Source organism: Gobio gobio (genome assembly GCF_949357685.1).
Source record: "Gobio gobio genome assembly, chromosome: 12".
NCBI classification, from domain to species: Eukaryota; Metazoa; Chordata; class Actinopteri; order Cypriniformes; family Gobionidae; genus Gobio; species Gobio gobio.
In genome coordinates this window covers 24,488,803-24,509,284 of record NC_137105.1, presented here as the reverse complement: position 1 = coordinate 24,509,284, position 20,482 = coordinate 24,488,803, and the positions used below count along the sequence as shown (strand labels likewise).

The following is a 20,482-nucleotide window of genomic DNA, read 5'->3' as shown; positions in this document are numbered from 1 at the left end:
CTTATACTTTTGTATTATTGATCATACATAAACTTGCATTTAACAAAAAGAGACTGGGTTGTGTTTCATGTCATTTAATGTTATCACAGTGATAATCATATTGTCTGAACCAGATATTAATATACAGATTTTCTCCTCATTGTTGTCACTACTAGAGCAAGCTCCTGATTGGTTAACGCGGCGCGAAATATCCGCCAAAGTTCAGATTTTTCAACTTGAGCGTTTCACGCGATTTGCGCGAATCGCACGTTCAAAACGCTCAATTCGCGCGAATCTCGCCGCCTCATTCGCGCGAATTGCGCCGCAGAATGCCATTTCGCGTCTCTGCATTGACTTAACATGTAAATCACTCGCGCGAATCGCGTCCGGTGTGAATGCACCATTAGACTCCCCCTGGAATTGCCTCATCGACACGAAATATTCCTATTTAATAATTGAGAAATCGATCATCCTCAATAAAACCTGTCTCCGGCTTGTTGCCTCCAATCCTTCGAATATTGCACTTTAATAATAGTTTAATCAATACAGCATCCTCAATAAACCCGTCTCAGGCGTGTTGCCTCCGTTCTTTCAAATATTCCGATCTACTATGACCTCTGACCTGTAAAGTTGTCAGAATAATAAATCATACGCTGTTTGTTAATTGGCCAGAGGAGAACTGGCACCCCGACTGAGCCTTGTTTCTCCCAAGGTTTATTTTTCTCCATTAGGTGACCAGATGGGGTTTTGGTTTCCTTGCCGCTGTCGCCTCTGGCTTGGCTTGCTCAGTCGGGGACACTACATTTTTCTATTAGCGTTCGGGAATCCATGAAATGCACACTATTACGGGGTCTTACGGGTGTCGAATGACATTAGGGTGAGTAATTAATGACAGAATTTTCATTTTTGGGTGAACTAACCCTTTAACATATAACATGTTATATGCATGTGTGTATGAGACAGAGGGGAACAGGTCGCATTTGCAGCAGATATATGCTGCCCATCATAAACCAAAGCACGAGACAGATAGGGGTCGGAGGAGAAGACCGGAAAATGTGACATAATGGACAATATTCATCTGTATTTGCAATACACGAGCCGCGGATTTAAAAACAGAAGCTGTTTACGGGCCACAACCTGTAAGTATGATTTATTTTTCGTCGATGTGTTTTCCTGTAATAGTTTGTATTGTTAATTGTACATTGTAGCAAGGAAGTACACAGATGACAACGCTGTTTGGCTCTGCAAACCAGTTTGTTAAATGCTCATTCATACTTAACGTTATCCGACAAACACCTAATGTTACAAACTTTTTTTTAAATCTCAACAGCGAACTTGGCATTAGTGTAAATTATTCTTTGATTAGAGCTTTTATGTATTGTTTATCTACAGACATGCTAAACATGGTTCTGTGTTTGAATTAGATACTATAGTAAAGCCAATGTTTAGTGTTCGTTTTAGGTTAATAGTTCTTGCGACAGATATTTTGCTATAATCGTTCTAAAAATACAAAAGTAACAGTGCCCTTCAGTAGCGATCACTATAGATCCGCAGTCTTTACTCTTGAGGACTGAACAGGTTGTGCTCGATCATCTTCACTAAAATTGTCTGGGTCTGATTCGGGCTCAAATTGGAATGGTTTTATTGACGCCATTGTTTCTAATACTGACCAAAGCACAGTCTACCGGTAAAGGTAAGGGGCGTGACGTTTCCGACAAACGTGCACTAGACGGTTAGCGAATCACAACACACTGGGCCAGCTAACCAATCTGAGCCCATAGCGTATTTTTGAGGGACCGACTTCATAGAACCTGTAAACCATCATACTGTTTTTAAAAGGAAGGACAGAGCAGTGTAGAATAAAGGTCAAATATATGAAAAATAATGCAATTTTTTAAAAACGAAGCATGAACACGTTAACTCATAACTCAGCGGTCCCACGTGACTTAAAAAAAAAAAAAAATGCATTGCAATAACAGTACTTGCAATAACAGTACTTGTCTGTTTAAAAACACAACTTATACTAATATTCAACCGGAAATTTTCGATCCATTTGATTTTGCTCAAATTGTGAAGCTTGTTGGTTTGATTACAGCGAAGAGATCACCTCATTGCTGATAAATATAATATATCTTTCAGTAGTGGAACTATTTATAAAACTCACAGGGCAGAGGTTGAAAACAAGCTCCTGAATGTTTCTGTGTGCGCAATTTATTTTCTTTATAAAGTTCCCAACTCAACAAAAAATGCGAGCGAGCACATACAGGCACATCTGCTTCATAATACAACATTAAAAATCTTTGTGCGCAAATGTGTCGCCCTCACCTTGTGGTGGCTTGGAATTCAAAGGGGAATCAGATATTTACGGTGGCCCAGTAGTGCACAACACAACGAAATTTAAAAAGCATACATAAGTTCACAACACAACGAAATCAAGACAACACAACAAAATCAAGCCACAACACAACGAAAAATCCACAACACAACGAAAATGCTCCCGACCACTAGGGGACTCTCGGAGTGCGGTAAAGTTAGTTTTCCTTGCATTGTTCTATATAGATTCGCCAATCTTACAAATATTTAAACACTACGATCAGTTTTAAGTGTGCAGTTATATATCGACATGAAATATCAATTAAAAATCACCTACGTGCATAATAGCTGCATATTTATACTCGAGAACGCTTTGACCCGCTGCCACGGCGCTAAGGGAGCATCTGCCAATTCCATCAAGTTGAAACATAATTTGTATGAATTAAATTAACTTCTTTTTTAATTTTCAAATTCCAATGTTGTGTTGTGCATTATTAAGTCAATTTTACCAATACAATCAAGCTGTGGAATTTTAACATGTCTGTTTTTAAATGTTAAAAGCAATTTTAATTCATACAAATTATACGTTTCAACCAATTGGTGGAATTGGTAGACGTTCCCTTAGCGCCGTGGTATCGGGTCAAAGCATTCTCAAGCATAAATATGCAGCTATAAGGCATGTAGGTGATTTTAAATTAATATTTCATATAGATAAACAATGGTTAGCCTACATACTGTTAAAACTAATTGTGGTATTGATTTCTTTGTAAGATTGCCATCTCTATAGAACAGTGGCAACTTTACAGCGCTCCGAGTGCCCCTGAGTGGTTGAGAGCATTTCCGTTGTGTTGTGGCTTGATTTCGTTGTGTTGTGGCTTGTTTCCGTTGTGTTGTGGCTTGATTTATTTGTGTTGTGGCTTTTTCGTTGTGTTGTGGCTTGTTTTCGTTGTGTTGTGAACTTATGTTTGCTTTTTATATTTCGTTGTGTTGTGCACTACTGGGCCACCGTAGATATTCGTGTTTAGACATAGGACGGATGTCTAGATATCGGATATGTATTTGATTTAAAACCCCATTTGGAAGTGGCTCAGATCGGTTGAAAAAAAAAAAATAATTGGATCGTGCAGATTTTTATGTTTACACGTGAGCAACAAATGCCAATCCGTTTTCTGATTTTTTTTTTTATCAAATTTTTTTGTGCCAGTGTAAACACAGCCATTGAGATGTTTCTACACTTGGACTGGAGCTCACCTTTGGCCAAATCCATTGATTGGACATGATATCGAAAGACTCTGGGGAGAAGGGCGTTGGTAAAAGGGGTGACCAAGAACAAGATGGTCACTATTTGAGTTGAAAATGCAGAAGGCACATACATATAAATGGGTGTATATATTTATACACTTTTAAAAACTATAAAAGTAGTTCTGCATAAGGCTGCAACATAAAAAAGTGAAAAATTTAAGGGGTCTAAATACTTTCTGAATGCACCGTAGTTGACAGTGAAATAAGGCATGTTATGCGTGATGTCCAGAGGGTTTCCTATTACTTAGGAAAACTCCGTTAAAATGCACATGACTATATTTAATAAATTAATAAATGCTGAAATATCCTTGAAAACAACCTGACAGCTTTTACAGCATCTTAGTCAATATACATACCTTAAAGAAATCCTGTATGTATTGGCTGCCATACAGAGCAGGGATATTAGCACTGAACTGCAGCAAATCCTCTGAGCACTGTCTTCTCTTTTCAATCACAGAATCATCAAAACGACCTTAAAAACACAAAAACACAGGTTAACAATAAACACTTGCTTTCGGGATATTTGATTTTAAACCTGCAATACCAGTCAAAAGTTTGGACACAAATACTCAATCATTTAATTCATAATTTTTTTTTTTATTTAACAAATTTAAGGAGTATCCATGTATGCTAACACAAACACACACACTTACCAAAGACTTTAGCTTTGGCGAAGGGGGGAAAGAGCTCTGACTGCCCAAAGAGGTTTCGATGTATCTGCCAAAGGTCTTGATGAAGCTTTTTGAAATCACTATACCTTTTCCACACTGTGATCTATTGAGAGGAAGTCAGACAAATAAGGACAGCCCGATGTCTGTTAGTATCTCACTCCAGTGCTCACTGAACATGCCAGTGAAGTCTACCATGCTTTGTGCAGTTTTCAAAACATTGTTTCCAGTTGTTTAACTGTTAACACAAGCCATTTGCATTACATTTCACTTCTGCAATGTGGCAAACAGCCACGGCTCGTCTGTAAGGGCAGGTGGGGCAGTGCCCCATCAAAATATTAATCAAAAACATAAACATCTATATAAACTGAATCAATAATAAAGTGTAAATGTGTTCAGAATTCTACAACAAATATTGTTATTGTTACCCCACTAGTGATTTTGGCGGCTGCTAACAAGTGGCTAAATGGAACTACAGAGGCAGTCGGGGAGATTAAACGTCATAACATCGAACAGGTAAACTCAGTCTGCTTTCTCAGCCTCATTATGCTAATAATTGTGCTCTTATAAACTATTCTAACTCAAACTTTCTGGGAAAATGTTTTTAGATAAAAACTGAAAGAGTTGTCGGAAGCTTAGTGATGGTGATGTTGAAATTGTGGGACAGTGGTCTAGTTCGTTTATAGTCTACCGTTAGTTTTTTACATCTGGCGACTGCATTTAGGCATCAAAATTCATGCCTAAATGCAGTTGTCTAAAAGTCCTAAAATGCCTAAAAGTTGTGTTTGTCTGTGAAAATCATCTTGATGGACAAAATGTGTACGCATCATAAACCTTTGTTGATCACAGAGCTTGTTTTTTGCGATAATTCAAAAGCTTATGGGAAAATCCTATTGGGTTTTTTGTTGAGAGAACCAGTGATGCTAACTGCTGGTTGGCCTACAAAGTGACGTCATACCTGCACAATCTATTTTCAAGTTACTTTACGTAAACCTCACTCCAGACCAAGACGATGATCAATCTGCTTCAGCTATGTGCATATTAGACTGCATCAGGTCAGTAACATGTCTGTTCTTCCTATGTGGAGTAGCACATCAAATTAATTAAAGTATAAATCCTTTACTTTACACATGCTCATGTGAATAGCCTTTAAATAGTTTTGTTGTGTTCATTTTATGTTTAAGAATAGACGTGATTTTCTTTTCCTTGCTGGAACTCCTCCACAACTTGTAATATTTTACTACATTAAAGGAACACTCCACTTTTTTTGAAAATAAGCTCATTTTACAAGTACCCTAGAGTTAAATAGTTGAGTTTTACCGTTTTTTAATCCATTCAGCCGATCTTTGTATCTGGCGGTAGCACTTTTAGCATAGCTTAGCATACATCATTGATCCTGATCAGTCCATTAGCATCTCATTCAAAAAATGACCAAAGAGACTTTCATTATTTTTCCTATTTAAAACTTGACTCTTCTACAGTTACATCATGTGTTAAGACCAACTGAAAATGAAAAGTTGCGATTTTCTACACCTATATGGCTAGGAACTACTTTCTCATTCCTGCGTAATAGTCGCGGATCTTCACGGCCGTACCATGGATGCAGCGGCGCAATGATTCGTTGGTATTCTGTGAAACATGGTGGTAGTATACACCTTCGACTTACTATCACAGCACTTTACAACACACAGAACCATGGCTAATCACACAGGTAAATCCACAACACAATTTGTCGGCTGCAAGCCTGAAACTTTCTCTGCAACTACACAAACTTAGTGCCGGTCACATTGAAAGTTACCTAGCTGGGGGCTACTTTCAGGTGCTGCGTTCCATCATTGCGCTGCTGCAGCCATGGTACTGCCGCGAAGATCCGCGACTATTACGCAGAAATGAGAAAGTAGTTCCTACTTCCTAGCCATATAGGTGTAGAAAATCGCAACTTTTCATTTTCAGTTGGTCTTAGCACACGATGTAACTGTAGAAGAGTCAAGTTTTAAATAGGAAAATATTGAAAGTGTCTTTGGTCATTTTTTGAATGAGATGCTAATGGACTGATCAGAATCAATGATGCATGCTAAGCTATGCTAAAAGTTCTACCGCCAGATACAAAGATCGGCTGAATGGATTCAAAAACGGTAAAACTCAATTATTTAACTCTAGGGGACTTGTAAAATGAGCCTATTTTCAAAAAAAGTGGAGTGTTCCTTTAAGGCAATGCTAAGATAGTCTTTCAATCAACATTAGAGCGCCACCCTCAGGCTGAATAACACAATCTCTGCCAAAAGTGTTCTGCGCATGCGTGTTCAGCGATATCAATATAAATCTGACAAAATGATTATGATGAACTAGAGCTAAGACCCAGAATTTGCCCTACCTAAATTTACAGTCAGGAGCAGCTATGGTGGCAAATGTATGAGTGCAACAAGACTTTCAAATCTATCGTTACTTTCAATTGCAAATCATTTTCATAACCTGCATTCAATTACTATAAGTTATAGTAATTAAATACGGAGTAACATAAGGAAAATTATTTTCGCCATTTTAGGCCAAATAGCAGTTTAGGTATTTTGAGGCTACTGTTGTAGGGTATGCTGCTTCTCTGAAATCTTGCCAGTGGCAAACTAGTTAGTCTATAATTACTGGTAAAATTACAAACACATTTTTTTAAAGGAAAGTGGTTTCAGAAGTAGAACTTATTACTACATTTTGATGAAACAGTACTTTTTCCCCTGAGGAATAATGTGCACTGATTAAACATGCACAATACGACCAGTGAAATGCATTAATAAGAGTAAATATTATTAGGATACTCACCTCCTGAATGTCCTCTGGGTTCTTCCGTGAGATAATCTGTGAAGAAACAGAATAATATAGTCATCAATACTCTATAGAGAGCAGCAAATATCCTTGATCTAGATTATGAACAACAATGAAGCTTGTTTAGTGTGTGTGTGTGTGTGTGTGTGTGTGTGTGTGTGTGTGTGTGTGTGTGTGTGTGTGTGTGTGTGTGTGTGTGTGTAAGAGGAAGGAGAAGGAAGCGAATGCAAAGACTGAAACAAACTGCACCATTCTAAAACACCATTAATTTGTTTATATTAAATAACATATTTCATGGATTGTTACTATATATACAGTATATTTGTCTGTTTGATTCAGTCACATCTGATCTGATGCCTCTGTTGACATGTCAAAGTTTGAGGGGGGGGGGGATCACAGTATGATTATGATTTAACACAGCTGACTGTGACTGTTAAAGATGCATTAGATTTACTTGACATCAGTAAACACAGCACGCACGCACACATACATACATACATACATACATACATACATACATACATACATACATACATACATACATACATACACATACATACACATACATACATACATACATACATACATACATACATACATACATACATACATACATACATGGCATTACAAATGTTAATAGTTTGTGTTAGTGTTCCTGATAAACATTAGCGTTAGCACATGGGCACTGACGTTACACCCAGCTAAAATCAGTCAAGTCTTACCCGGGCCGTGACTTTATACACCGTGTAGCCTTTCTTGTGTGTCGTAGGGTCGGTGACCGTGTAGAATCGCACAATTTCGTCTTTGTTCCGCGCGGAGATCATCCTGAGACAAGCATCGCCATAGCAGGACAATTACCCGTACAATAGAGAGCAGAGCTACAGCTGAGCTCATGAATAATAATCAGGCCGTGCTGACGCTGCGAGGTAACCTTCTTCTTCTTATTATTTTACGGCGGATCGCAAACAAATACGTGCATTACCGCCACCTATATCAGAAATGGACCATTGACACTTCCTACATTTCTATACCCAACATAAATTCCCTTTATTTACCCGCATAGAGACATCATCGAATTTCATCCAGCGCTGCGTGTTCAGCTCCTCCGTCCACTCTCAGCCCCCATGACAGAAAAAAAAAGTAAAAAAAAAAAGAACAAAAACACCTATTTTAAATACGCTTATTTAACACAGTACTTCCCAAATAATCTACCAATACATTTATTATAGTCCTATCTGATTTTAATACATTTTGAATAGTCAACTTAAGTCCTATATTATTTAATTCATCCTTCAACTCTTTCCTTTCAACCTTATATCTCCTACAGTGCATTATTACATGTTCAACTGTTTCACTAACTTCACATACCTCACATAAACCTGTTGGATACTTACTTATTAAGTGCAATGTGCTATTCAATCTTGTATGCCCCAATCTTAGTCTTGTAATCATATTCTCTTCATTCCTACTCCTCCCTGATATTCTTCCCTCCACTGTTGACTGTATTTGATGCATATGTCTACCTTTTAGTTCATTGTCCCAATACTGCTGCCATAATTTCAGAATATTCTACGAGGTAACCTTCCGGGGAGCGTCGAATAAGCCACTTTAAAATTTAAAGGGATAGTTCACCCCCCGCCAGTGGCAATCAGCTGTGTATCAAACCAAAATTTAGAAGTAACCTCACAATAAAAGAATAAGTGATCGAAAAGAAAAGCAAAATCTACAAGAATTCACCTAGAAATGAAATAGTTTCTAAACTTAATGGGTAAATCTTATGATTTTGTCTCCTTGACCTTTCGAGCAACTGGGTATGCCATATAACAGGTAAAAGCTTTATCCCTTACTGAGGTTTCAACATCCAGAAAATAACGCTGATAATCGCAGCAGTGATAATACGTTTAAGTTCTTTGTAAATAAGTTTATTACACTTGCTGTCTAAGAGGTCTACATTAGGCTACATATGTTTAAAGAGGGAAGAGAAACTACAAGTCTAGATAAGGGGATAAGAAAAACTGCTTTGGATTATTCTTAAAGGCAGGGACGTGCACAGGAATTTTGAGGGGCAGTTGCTCTGACCAAAAAAAAAAAGGGCACTCCCCTACCAACCCACCCATATGAAGGAGTAACAGGGTCTTTATTAAAATATATATACACAAAGAAGTAAAACACTGATATACAGCACTCAATCACCTTAACTACTACTAATAATAACATAGAAAAACATGACTTGAGTCATGAAAATCCCTACATGTGACTGCTCTTCCTCATCTTAAATGGAATGTAATTATGAAACTAAAATATGAGGCTAAAATATGAGTCTGATTAATTAATCAATTCACCTACAGAGTGTCATGTCATCTTTATTACAGTGCAAGGTCTATCACCTGCTGGTTGGCTTTTTTGCAGCCAACCCTGCAGTTATGTGCGCTCTTTGCTGCCTCCCTGAATCAGCCTGAATCCGCCTCTTTTCAGTGGGCATCTTGGCTTCAAACAATACCCAAAATAGTGATAGGATTTAGGCATTTAACCATTTTGAATAAAATAATTAATGTGATGCATTACTTCCATCATTCATTGTTCTTGGTAAAACGAAATGTGAGAAACTAACTATCAGCAGACATGTAGCTTAGTTTGCCTAATGCCTACCAAAAAAATAGTAGCCTAGGCTGCTTGTCTGCAAGCTGTCTGATTATTTAGGCTAAACGTGGCAAACTCATCCTGGATTTATGAAGATTTTAATTCATTTCATAAAACTTGATGATGATGATCATCCGTTTGTTGTACCTTTCCGACAACGTTAAGTCGTCTCTCACCCGACAACCGCGTATACATAGGCCTATATAGGCTATATATTAAAAGTTTGGAAACTGACTGTACTATTTTGATTGTTTTTGAAAGAAGTCTCTTCTGCTCACCAAGGCTGCGTTTATTTGATCCAAAATACAGCAAAAACAGTACTATTGATAAATATTTTTACAATTTAAAATAGGCTAACTTTTTTTTTTCTATTTGAATATATTTTGAAATACAAGTTATTTCTGTGATTCACATGATCCTTCAGAAATCATTCTAATATGCAATATATGCAATTATATAATATATTTCAAGAAACAGTTCTGATTATTATCAATGTTGAAAACAGTTGTGCACCTTTTTTTCAGGATTATTTAATGAAAAAAAGTTAAAAAGAACATCATTTATCCGAAATATAAAGCATACAACATTATAAATGTCTATCCTTGATCAATTTAATGCATTCTTGCTGAATAAATGTACTAATTTCTTTGAATTAATCATAAATTGATCTTTATTAAATTTAAATTGATCACAGGAATAAATTACATTTTAAAATATACTCAAATAGAAAACAGTTACTTAACATTTAAGTAATATTTCACAATATTACAGCTTATTTTGTATTTTAATAACATAAATGCAGCCTTGGTGAGCAGAAGAGACTTCTTTAAAAACAATTAAAATAGTAGTTTCCAAACTTTTGACTGTGTGTGTGTGTGTGTGTGTGTGTGTGTGTGTGTGTGTGTGTGTGTGTGTGTGTGTGTGTGTGTGTGTGTGTGTGTGTGTGTGTGTGTGTGTGTGTGTGTGTGTGTGTGTGTGTGTGTGTGTGTGTGTGTGTGTGTGTGTGTGTGTGTGTGTGTGTGTGTGTGTGTGTGTGTGTGTGTGTGTGTGTGTGTGTGTGTGTGTGTGTGTGTGTGTGTGTGTGTATATATAACAGAACTATATACAATCTTAGGGCTGTTTTCTTTTAGACATCTCTGCTCTCTTCCCCACCTTTCTGAATAGATTTCAGCAGTAAAGAGAGAAAGCATTTGCAGTGATGGTTTTTCTCCATTTAACGTTACCTGACAATTTATAATGCTGCTTGTTCTTCCACGGACAACCGAACCGATGCTTCTACTATAACCATAACTCATGTGATGTTATGTCAAATGCACACGAGCAGCAGCGGTTGTTGCCAAGTATTCATTCCCAGGGGAACAATATGTAAACTAATAAACGGTTCCATTTTCATATTTCTTTGCCTGCAATTTTTGTTGCGGCCGCGGTACATTATAAAAGTAGCCCAAAAAACGCAGCCCGCAGCTCCGTAACCTTTCCCGCGACTCCTTTTTTAAAATAGCCCAATTGTGCAGGAAAACGTGACCCTGGCAACTATGCTCCTTCTAGTGCCGCTCATGAGGCTCTCAGGTGCCGGTCGCGTGCAGCGCTGCAGCCACGTAAACAGAGAGTGTGCCCTTCCCCCCTACTGACTTTCACTTTCGGACGGGTGCACGAATATGGAAGTGAATGCGATTTTTAAAATATTTTATGCCTACGTGAAATTCTGCATCCGATTTTTTTATTTATTTTTGTCCACCTCGGAAGGGCAACGTGAGTCGAGAAGGGCAGTTGCCCGGGCAACCTGAGCAACCCCCCTGTGCACGTCCCTGTGTGAGAGTGTCTTTTATGATGTGGGTGATTGTAGTGCTGATGGGATGCAGGTGCTCATGTCATGGTTAATAATCTGGTGAAGGAGTGCGTTGTGATTGGATGACGTGGGAGCCTGGCGTGTCTGTGACAACTGTGGTTTCACATTTAAGCCCTGTCCACACGAACACGGGTATTTTCAAAACCGCAGCTTTTTCTACATGGTTTGGCTGTTCGTCCACACCCAAACGCAGTATCCCGTTACTGAAACCGGACTTTTTTGAAAACTCCGGCCATGGTGAAGTTTTTTAGGATATTTCCATAACCTGAATAATCAAGGATAATCAAATTGTGTATCTCTTTCTCTGCTTTCATATATTTAGTTTAAGGATTTTACGTTTTGTCCGATGGGGTCATTGTTCCAAAGTAGCATGTCATCCAGCAGTTAGTAGGACCACATTTTTGGTTAAGCAACGATTCTGGTGGCCAGGTATGGCTCTGGACATTCGAGATTTTGTCTTGGATTGTTCGGTTTGTGCCACCGGTAAGACTTCCAATCGTCCCCCAGATGGGTTACTCCAACCGCTGTCTGTCCCTTCTAGACCCTGGTTTCACATTGCGCTAGATTTTATTACCGCCCTCACGCCCTCCCAGGTCAAGACTGTCGTTTTGACTGTCGTAGACCTGTTCTCGAAGGCGGCTCATTTTATCCCTTTGCCTAAATTACCCTCTGCTAAGGAGACAGCGGTGGCTGTCGTGGACCACGTCTTTCGTTTACATGGCCTTCCGATAGACGTGGTTTCTGACAGGGGTCCCCAATTTGTGTCCAAATTTTGGCGAGAGTTTTGTAAATTACTGGGGGCGACAGTCAGTCTGTCTTCGGGTTTCCATCCCCAGAGCAATGGCCAGACCGAGAGAGCCAACCAGGACCTTGAGAGAACGTTACGATGTTTGGTGTCCAAGAATCCTTCCTCCTGGAGCCAACAGATCTCATGGGTTGAGTACGCACATAACTCGTTGCCAGTGTCGCCTACGGGTCTATCTCCGTTTGAAGGAAGTATATGTTACCAGCCACCTAATTTTCCTGGTCTGGAATCAGAGGTCGGGTTTGTAACAAACTTGCTCCTAAATTCATTGGCCTGTTTTCTGTCGCCGAGATCCTTAGTCCGGTGACAGTCCGCCTCAAACTACCTCCCGCATACGAGAGAATTCACCCCGTCTTCCATGTATCCAAATTAAAACCCGTATTTCATGCCCAGATTAATCCGCCTGTTCCGGTTCCTCCCCCGCCTCTTAGATGGGGAACCCACTTATTCGGTCAACCGTATTCTGGACTCAAGGCGGAGGGGACGCGGATTTCAGTACTTGGTGGACTGGGAGGGTTACGGTCCGGAGGAGAGAAGTTGGGTTCCTGCTAGGGACATACTGGATCACTCCCTTATCGATGAATACAAACGACAGGTAGGTTCCTCTGGGAGCGTCAGGAGATGTTCCTAGGGGGAGGGTGCTGTCACGGTTCATGGATTCACTGGCTCATTTCTTTTAGATGTGTGTTTGGTTGTGTTGGAGGCGTGGTCACTGATCACTGCTATCATCATCATCATCATCACCACCAGCTGCACCTCATTTCACCTGCCTATTTATTGCCTTACCTGCCATCTGTGTGTTTGTCGATCGTTGCAGTTGTCCCTGAGTGTCCTCGTGTGCAGTTTGTCTTCCCTGGTGTCGTGTGTGTGTGAGTTTCCACTTCCTGGAGTTTCCATTGCCTGGTCTTCGCCCATTGCGTCCCTGTGTCACGTCTCGCTCCGCCGACTTCCTGTCTTACTAACTTCTTGCATGCTCTGGACTTCGCTCATTCTCATTGACATTCTGCCACATGTTTGTTCTTCTGAGTTTGTGTCAGAAATAAAGACCTTTTGCACTCGCTATTGGACGGTCTTGAAACAAAATCCCAAGTCCTCTTAGTCTGAGACTAAGACAAGGCAGAGTACAAATGTGGTCGAGACCCAGACAAGACCAAGACCGTCAAAAAATGGTCTGAAAAGACCGGTCTTAAGACCAAGACCTGTCTCGAGTACTACAACACTACAAATTACCTTTCATGTAGTGTGTATCATAGCTCTAAGTGAATGAAAACATGCAGTTTTAAATCTGAAAGTGCACTGATATAAAGTTATTGCCTCTCAATAGTCATCTCTGAATCAATTATAAAAATCGTTTTGTTTACCATTGAGTAAGGTCGTGTTTGCGATTGACTTTCTGGTTCATCAGCAACTCTGGGCGTTTCCTTGTCTGACTCCGGCTCAAATTGGTAAGGCAAAATTGATGCCATGTCTGTTCATACAATGTATAACATGTTCAACAATAGGTATTCCGTTTTGCGTTTTCGACATGTGCAGTATACCAATCACAACTGACTGGGTCATCTGACCAATCACTGCAGATTAGCGTCACACAAAAGAGGGGTTTGGAATCAATGAATCGTTGAGCGAATCCTTTGGGAGTCGTTGAGTAAATAAGGTAAAAATAAATGCATATTATAAGACAATATATTTTTGACCTTGCATGCATGTAAACCTGTTGTTGGGGACTCCCAAAGCATAAATAGGAACCTTTCAAATGCCATAATAGGGGCATTTTAAAATAATTGGTGTTTCTTACTTCTCTGAACTGTGCAGAGCTGGAAGTAAAGCCAAAGAAACTCAACTTGGGCACGTTCAAAGCAGTGCGCAACGTTTTGCTATGGTTTCTGGCTGAACGTCATGTTTCCTGGAAACGATTTGCTACGGGTTTGAGATGCGTTTTCTCTCGTTTGGTGGGTGTGTCAAATATGCCCAATCAGCAGCAACATGTATATAAACCACACGGTATTAAAGAGACGGCTTGCACAATGGATCCAAGTTAAGTTGTTTACAAATGTGTCCGCTGCAGCTCAGTATACACAATGATTGAAGATATTAGAAGACATGATTGTCATAAGAGTTTTATTGTAAAATTAAAGCATATCAACATGATGTAGTTGTTTATATTTTTAGCTTCATCAGTTCAGTTCAGTTTTCAGCACATTTAAAAAACGGCCTCAGGCCGACCAAAGTGCTGTACACATAAAAACATAGCAAATAGTAACTAGAACCACAGGTAAAATTTACAAGCGCAAAAAAAAGAAAAAAAAAGTCCAAGACAAAATACTTATGCGCTAAAAGCAACAGAAAATAAATAAGTTTTAAGACATGACTTGAACTCAGACAGAGAGGAAGTCGATCTGATATACAGTGGAAGCCTGTTCCACAGTGTGGGGCCTGCTACTTCAAAAGCTTGTTTGCCCCTTGATTTTAACCCTGTTCTAGGTATCTGAAGGAGAAGTTTTGTTTCAGATCTAAGACTTCTAGTTGGTGAATATAAATGCAGTAAATCCGATAGATATGAGGGCGCCAAATCATGTAAATATTTATATACCAAAAATAATAATAATAATATTATAAAATGTTATATTCAATTCTGAAATTTATCGGAAGCCAATGGAGGGATCTCAAAAGGGGGGTGGTTTCCTCTTTCCCTTCAAGAATTTAGCCACAGCATTTTTAACAACCTCAGTCGCGATATCTGGAATTTTGATATAGCAAAATAAAGTGAGTTGCAGTAGTCCAGGCGCAAGGGGATAAGAGCATGGATCGTAGTCTCCAACAAGCGCTTGGGAAGATAGGATTTAATTTTTTCCAGGGAGCGAAGATAGAAAAAGCTAGATCCAATGACACTACTAATTTGTTTATCAAATTTGAGGTAACTATCTAATATCACATCTAAATTCCGTACTTGAGGAGATAGAAAGATCTAGAGAACTAAGGTCAAGATCGTGTTTTGGCCTGGTTTCTGAAGGGTCAAAAACAACTTCTGTTTTCTTCAAAAATAGGAAATTCTTGGCAAGCCAAGCTTTAACTGTTAAACACAACGTTTATAGTTCCCACAACTTTAAGTGCATGGCCAAGTTCAACACAACTACCATCACAGTCACCTACACGCAGAGCACCGCACTGCGCATGCGCCAAACCATAGGCACACCGTTCCGTATTCAACAGTGTAGAGGCACCTTGTACCATAGTGAACAATGTAAAGGGGAAATAGCATGTTAACAATCTCCCTATACTCTAAACAAAAAATAAAAAATAAATAAAAATATATATATAACAAAGTCAACAGTTACCACAAACAAGACAGTTATAGAAAGTGTTCAGTCTTTTCAAATGTACCCCTTTTTTAAGCTTAGTACCATATGTCACGATTCTATGAGAGAGGACTCAAATGCAGGAATGAGTGATCAGGGGTTTATTGACAAACAGCAGACAAGACAAGAAATGGTGAGGAGGTGAACGGTCCAAACAGTAGGCGGGTTTAGGAGCACAATCACAGGCAGGAAGAGCAGCCACAATAACTAGCTCCAGAAGGTGGTAGACGGGAGAGCAGTTCTGACAGAGCAGCATGAGACCAGAGGATACCAGCGATGGCCAGGCAGGATTCCTAGGGTAATGCAGTCAGGTCGTATCAGGAAACTCACCAAGCTTTCAGCTAGGCAAGGAGAGCAAGCTGCCAGGGAAGCTCTACTTGCAGGACAGGAACTAGAGACAGAAAACAAGAGGATACAAGACCAAAAGGCAGCACAAACACTTAGCACTACTAGTATAACACACGTAGGTATAACGTATAACGAACCAGCAACCACATGAGGGAAACACACCTTATAAAGGGAGCAGAGAACAAGAGGAACAGGTGAACACACTCAGACAAACAAGGAGCAGAGAACATGAGGAAAGGGTGAGCACACGCAGACAAGGAACAGGTGAGCACACAATCAGTTAATCAATGAGGACTAGACAAGGACTAAACAAGGGGGCGTGGTAACAGGAAACAAGGAGGCAGGACACAGGGAGCACATGGCAAACACAAACCAAGACAAAGCCATGTGTTCATGCACAACACAAACAAAGACACATTAAACAAAACATACAGAGCTGTCAGAGGAGAACCCTGCAGGCGTCCAAACCAGGCAAAGAAATCCCCAGTGACACCAACTGGGGGGGGCGGGTAGGGCATAAACATGGAAGTCCCAAACTGGCCAGGGAACACAGAGGGAGGGAAGGGGCGGGTGGGTACCGAACCTGGCAAAATGTTCATGGCAGCATTGAAAAGGTGCTAGCTTAGGGAAACCATAACCAGAAAACATGGAGGGTGGGAAGGGAGGGGTGGGAACTTGACTGGGGAGATCCTTAGATACAGGGAACGGCCTAACTGGTCTGGACTTCCAACTGGGCTTGGTAGACTTGGGGGAAATGACAGAATGGGAGAAGACTCTTGAAACAGTCTCTGGGACTTCAGGGACAGACACAGGACTTGACTCGGGAGCGCCCTCCTGGGCTGCACTGACAGGCCCTGAAATGGGAGACCAAGTCCTCTCAGGATTGGGGACAGAAGAAGCCATCACGGTGACTGCGCTCTCCGGAGCGGGAACGAGCTCGGTGACTGCGCGCTCCAGAGCGGGAACGAGCTCGGTGACTGCGCTCTCCGGAGCGGGAACGAGCTCGGTGACTGCGCTCTCCGGAGCGGGAACGAGCTCGGGGACTGCGCTCTCAGGAGCGGGAACGAGCTCGGGGACTGCGCTCTCAGGAGCGGGAACGAGCTCGGGGACTGCGCTCTCAGGAGCGGGAACGAGCTCGGGGACTGCGCTCTCAGGAGCGGGAACGAGCTCGGGGACTGCGCTCTCAGGAGCGGGAACGAGCTCGGGGACTGCCCTCTCGGCAGCGGGCTCGGGGACTGCCCTCTCGGGAAAATTCCACTCTGTAGCCATGACAGGTTTGACTGAAATCTCTGTGGACTTGAGAAGACTTTCAAGACATTTAGAGAAAGCCTCCGCAGCACTGATAATGGGCAGCTTAGGGACGGCCTCTGTGACCGTGACTGGACTGGCATAAACTGTCTCTGAGGTTATGACATGACTAGTAAAAGGCTTAAATGACTTCACAGGACTTGATACCTCAGTATCCACTGGACTTGGAGCTTGAGGATGGAGGATAGTAGACTGCTTTGCACGGGCCCTCTTCTTGCGCTTTCGACGGGTTGACCCGGTGTGCTTAACTGCCTCTGTAGTATCTGCAGCTAACTCGGCCCACCCAGGCAGAATAGCAGTGACTTTCGTTGCCTCAGCAGTGACTGAAACAGATCTGGCAGACTCTGAAGTAAAGGGAACAGACTTGATTGACTGAGGGACAACAATTGACTTGCCTGGCTCAGGAATGATCTTGGCAGACACCGGAAAACCAGAAGTTGATCTTGGAGACTCTGAAGTGGCTGGAACTGACTTAATTGTCTGACACATGAATGCGGTTGACTTGACTGGTGTTTGAATAACAGAGGTGGACAGGTCTGGTTCAAGAATGGCAGAAATTGACTTGGATTTAGTGACTGCAACTGACCTGGTAGCCTGGGAGAAGATAGCTGTTGGCGTGACTGGCTCTGGGGTAGCCTGAGCAGTCTCAGCTTACTCTGGGGTAGGTGTGATGGACTGGACCACCCTTCGCTCTCTGGACCTTAGTTTCTTGGTAGAAGCCAGGTGAGGATCATGAACATGACGTGACAGGTGATGAAGGGTGTTTTCTGCAAGCAGATTCTGGTCGACTAGGCATACCTCCATGACTGCGATGACTAAGGTACCTGGAAAAAAAACAGAAATCCAGACTCCTGAGAGAATCCATCTCCCATGCTGGCAGGGGATCATCTAAGCAGGTGTTAAAGATGTCCTTGAGAGCAGCATCATTATAATCTAGCCCCACGGCCATGGTCCAGAAAAACTGGGCAAAGCCCCCCACATCCAAATCCTCCTGGCGAAGAGCAGTCAAACCTTGATGACGGGCCACTATCTGCTGGATGTTAGCAGGTGGTAGGATTCTGATACTCATTCTGCTGAGTCCAATGTTGGCTGGTTCGTTCTGTCACGATTCTATGAGAGAGGACTCAAATGCAGGAATGAGTGATCAGGGGTTTATTGACAAACAGCAGACAAGACAAGAAATGGTGAGGAGGTGAACAGTCCAAACAGTAGGCGGGTTAGGAGCACAATCACAGGCAGGAAGAGCAGCCACAATAACTAGCTCCAGAAGGTGGTAGACGGGAGAGCAGTTCTGACAGAGCAGCATGAGACCAGAGGATACCAGCGATGGCCAGGCAGGATTCCTAGGGTAATGCAGTTAGGTCATATCAGGAAACTCACCAAGCTTTCAGCTAGGCAAGGAGAGCAAGCTGCCAGGGAAGCTCTACTTGCAGGACAGGAACTAGAGACAGAAAACAAGAGGATACAAGACCAAAAGGCAGCACAAACACTTAGCACTACTAGTATAACACGTAGGTATAACGTATAATGAACCAGCAACCACATGAGGGAACGAACACACCTTATAAAGGGAGCAGAGAACATGAGGAACAGGTGAACACACTCAGACAAACAAGGAGCAGAAAACATGAGGAAAGGGTGAGCACACAATCAGTTAATCAATGAGGACTAGACAAGGGCTGCGTTCGAAACCGCATACTTCCCTACTATATAGTATGTAAAAAGCAGTAGGCGAGCAAAAAGTATGTACGAATCCACAGGATTTATAAAAGAGTAGGCGAGAACTACCGGGGTTTTGGACTATTTCTCGCGAGATTCAGATGTGCGTATACTACTGTTGCGCTCGAATATGCCTACTTACCTACTATATAGTAGGCGAAAACAGTACGTGAAAGGAGTAGTATGTTCGAAACCTCAGTAATCATAAAAGAGTATGCGAGAAATCCCCGGATGGCTTACTGATTCCGCCCAGATTGTGAAGTACCCATCGTCGGATACTTTTCTATCCCTGCCTTCCCATGAGGCCACAGGAAAGGAGACGTCAGGCGGAGAAAAGCGAATCAAATGTGAGTATTACTAACCAAAATCACGGTTCCTTGTGTTAAAATCGCATTTGTTGAACTACTGTAGAGTAAACTGTTAAATTGTTGAAGGTGTAAAGACGACAGACAGTATAGTGTAGTTGTGATTGGGCTGTAAAACATGTTTTATTATGTATGAGCTCCAGTAACACACACGTCTCCAAAGTGGATTTACATAAACGATATACTTAAAGATAAAGATGTTTGCTAAATGTTTATTTAACATCTGACAGGAACATTTTCGATAAGTATTGCAGATGACATCACAGCATGAAATAGACATCTGATCAGAGTGATGTGTGTGTGCTATAATGTAGTTCTGTTGTCAACAATGTTCACTTTACATGAACGTCAGTAATGTTAATAAATCTACATAAAGTAACTAAACATAAGTTATCTTTTTTATTTGTCCATTAGTAGCCTACTGTTGATGAATTGAGGAACATTAACACATCAGCAACTACCTCAACATTTAAATGTAGTATTGAGCACAAAAACTTTTGTGCTTTTATCAAGGTGTTGTTTAAGATACAGGTAACGTGAATGTTGTCTGATGTTACAGGAGCAGAAGAGCACGTGTGTGTTTATCTGGTGGAGACTGGAGAGAGGGTGATGAAGGAAGCCTGTCATCAAAGGCTTTGAGTATACTACAGAAATGAATAAAACATCAATTTAAATATTAAGTTGTATTTTATTTTAATTTCAAACAGAGTTATTTAAGCACTTTTCTGATTCTTGATGTCTGTGCATTTGCTGCAGAGCTTCTGTGGTTGAGCCTTGCTCAAGGAAACCTTCTGCTTATCAGTTCAGTGTTTAGCCCACTACACCACAAAAGTCATAAAGCTACAATACAAATAGCATGTAATTGTAAAAATATTAAATCAAATATGGCAAGAAATGGGATGCTGACAACATGAATTGTAAAATGTTTTAAGTAGTCATGCTGATGGAGAGCAGGCACACTGATGTTTGGAGCAGACATCAGCAGTCAGAGATTGTCCCACACATGTTCTCCC

The 20,482-nt window shown here is 41.0% G+C and overlaps 1 protein-coding gene across 1 annotated transcript in view; it reads right to left on the bottom strand.

The window, feature by feature from the left end:
• Positions 1 to 8,074, bottom strand: part of rps6kc1 (ribosomal protein S6 kinase polypeptide 1) — a 77,374-nt gene extending 69,300 nt beyond the window's left edge. Inside the window, exons 1-4 of the mRNA XM_079831496.1 lie at positions 7,802 to 8,074; positions 7,077 to 7,112; positions 4,248 to 4,368; positions 3,951 to 4,066 (exon numbers count right to left, since the gene is read on the bottom strand). Of these exons, the coding sequence (XP_079687622.1) occupies positions 3,951 to 4,066; positions 4,248 to 4,368; positions 7,077 to 7,112; positions 7,802 to 7,903 (375 nt within the window). The 5' untranslated portion in view covers positions 7,904 to 8,074. The remainder of the gene's footprint in view (positions 1 to 3,950; positions 4,067 to 4,247; positions 4,369 to 7,076; positions 7,113 to 7,801) is intronic.
• Positions 8,075 to 20,482: the final 12,408 nt, after the last annotated feature.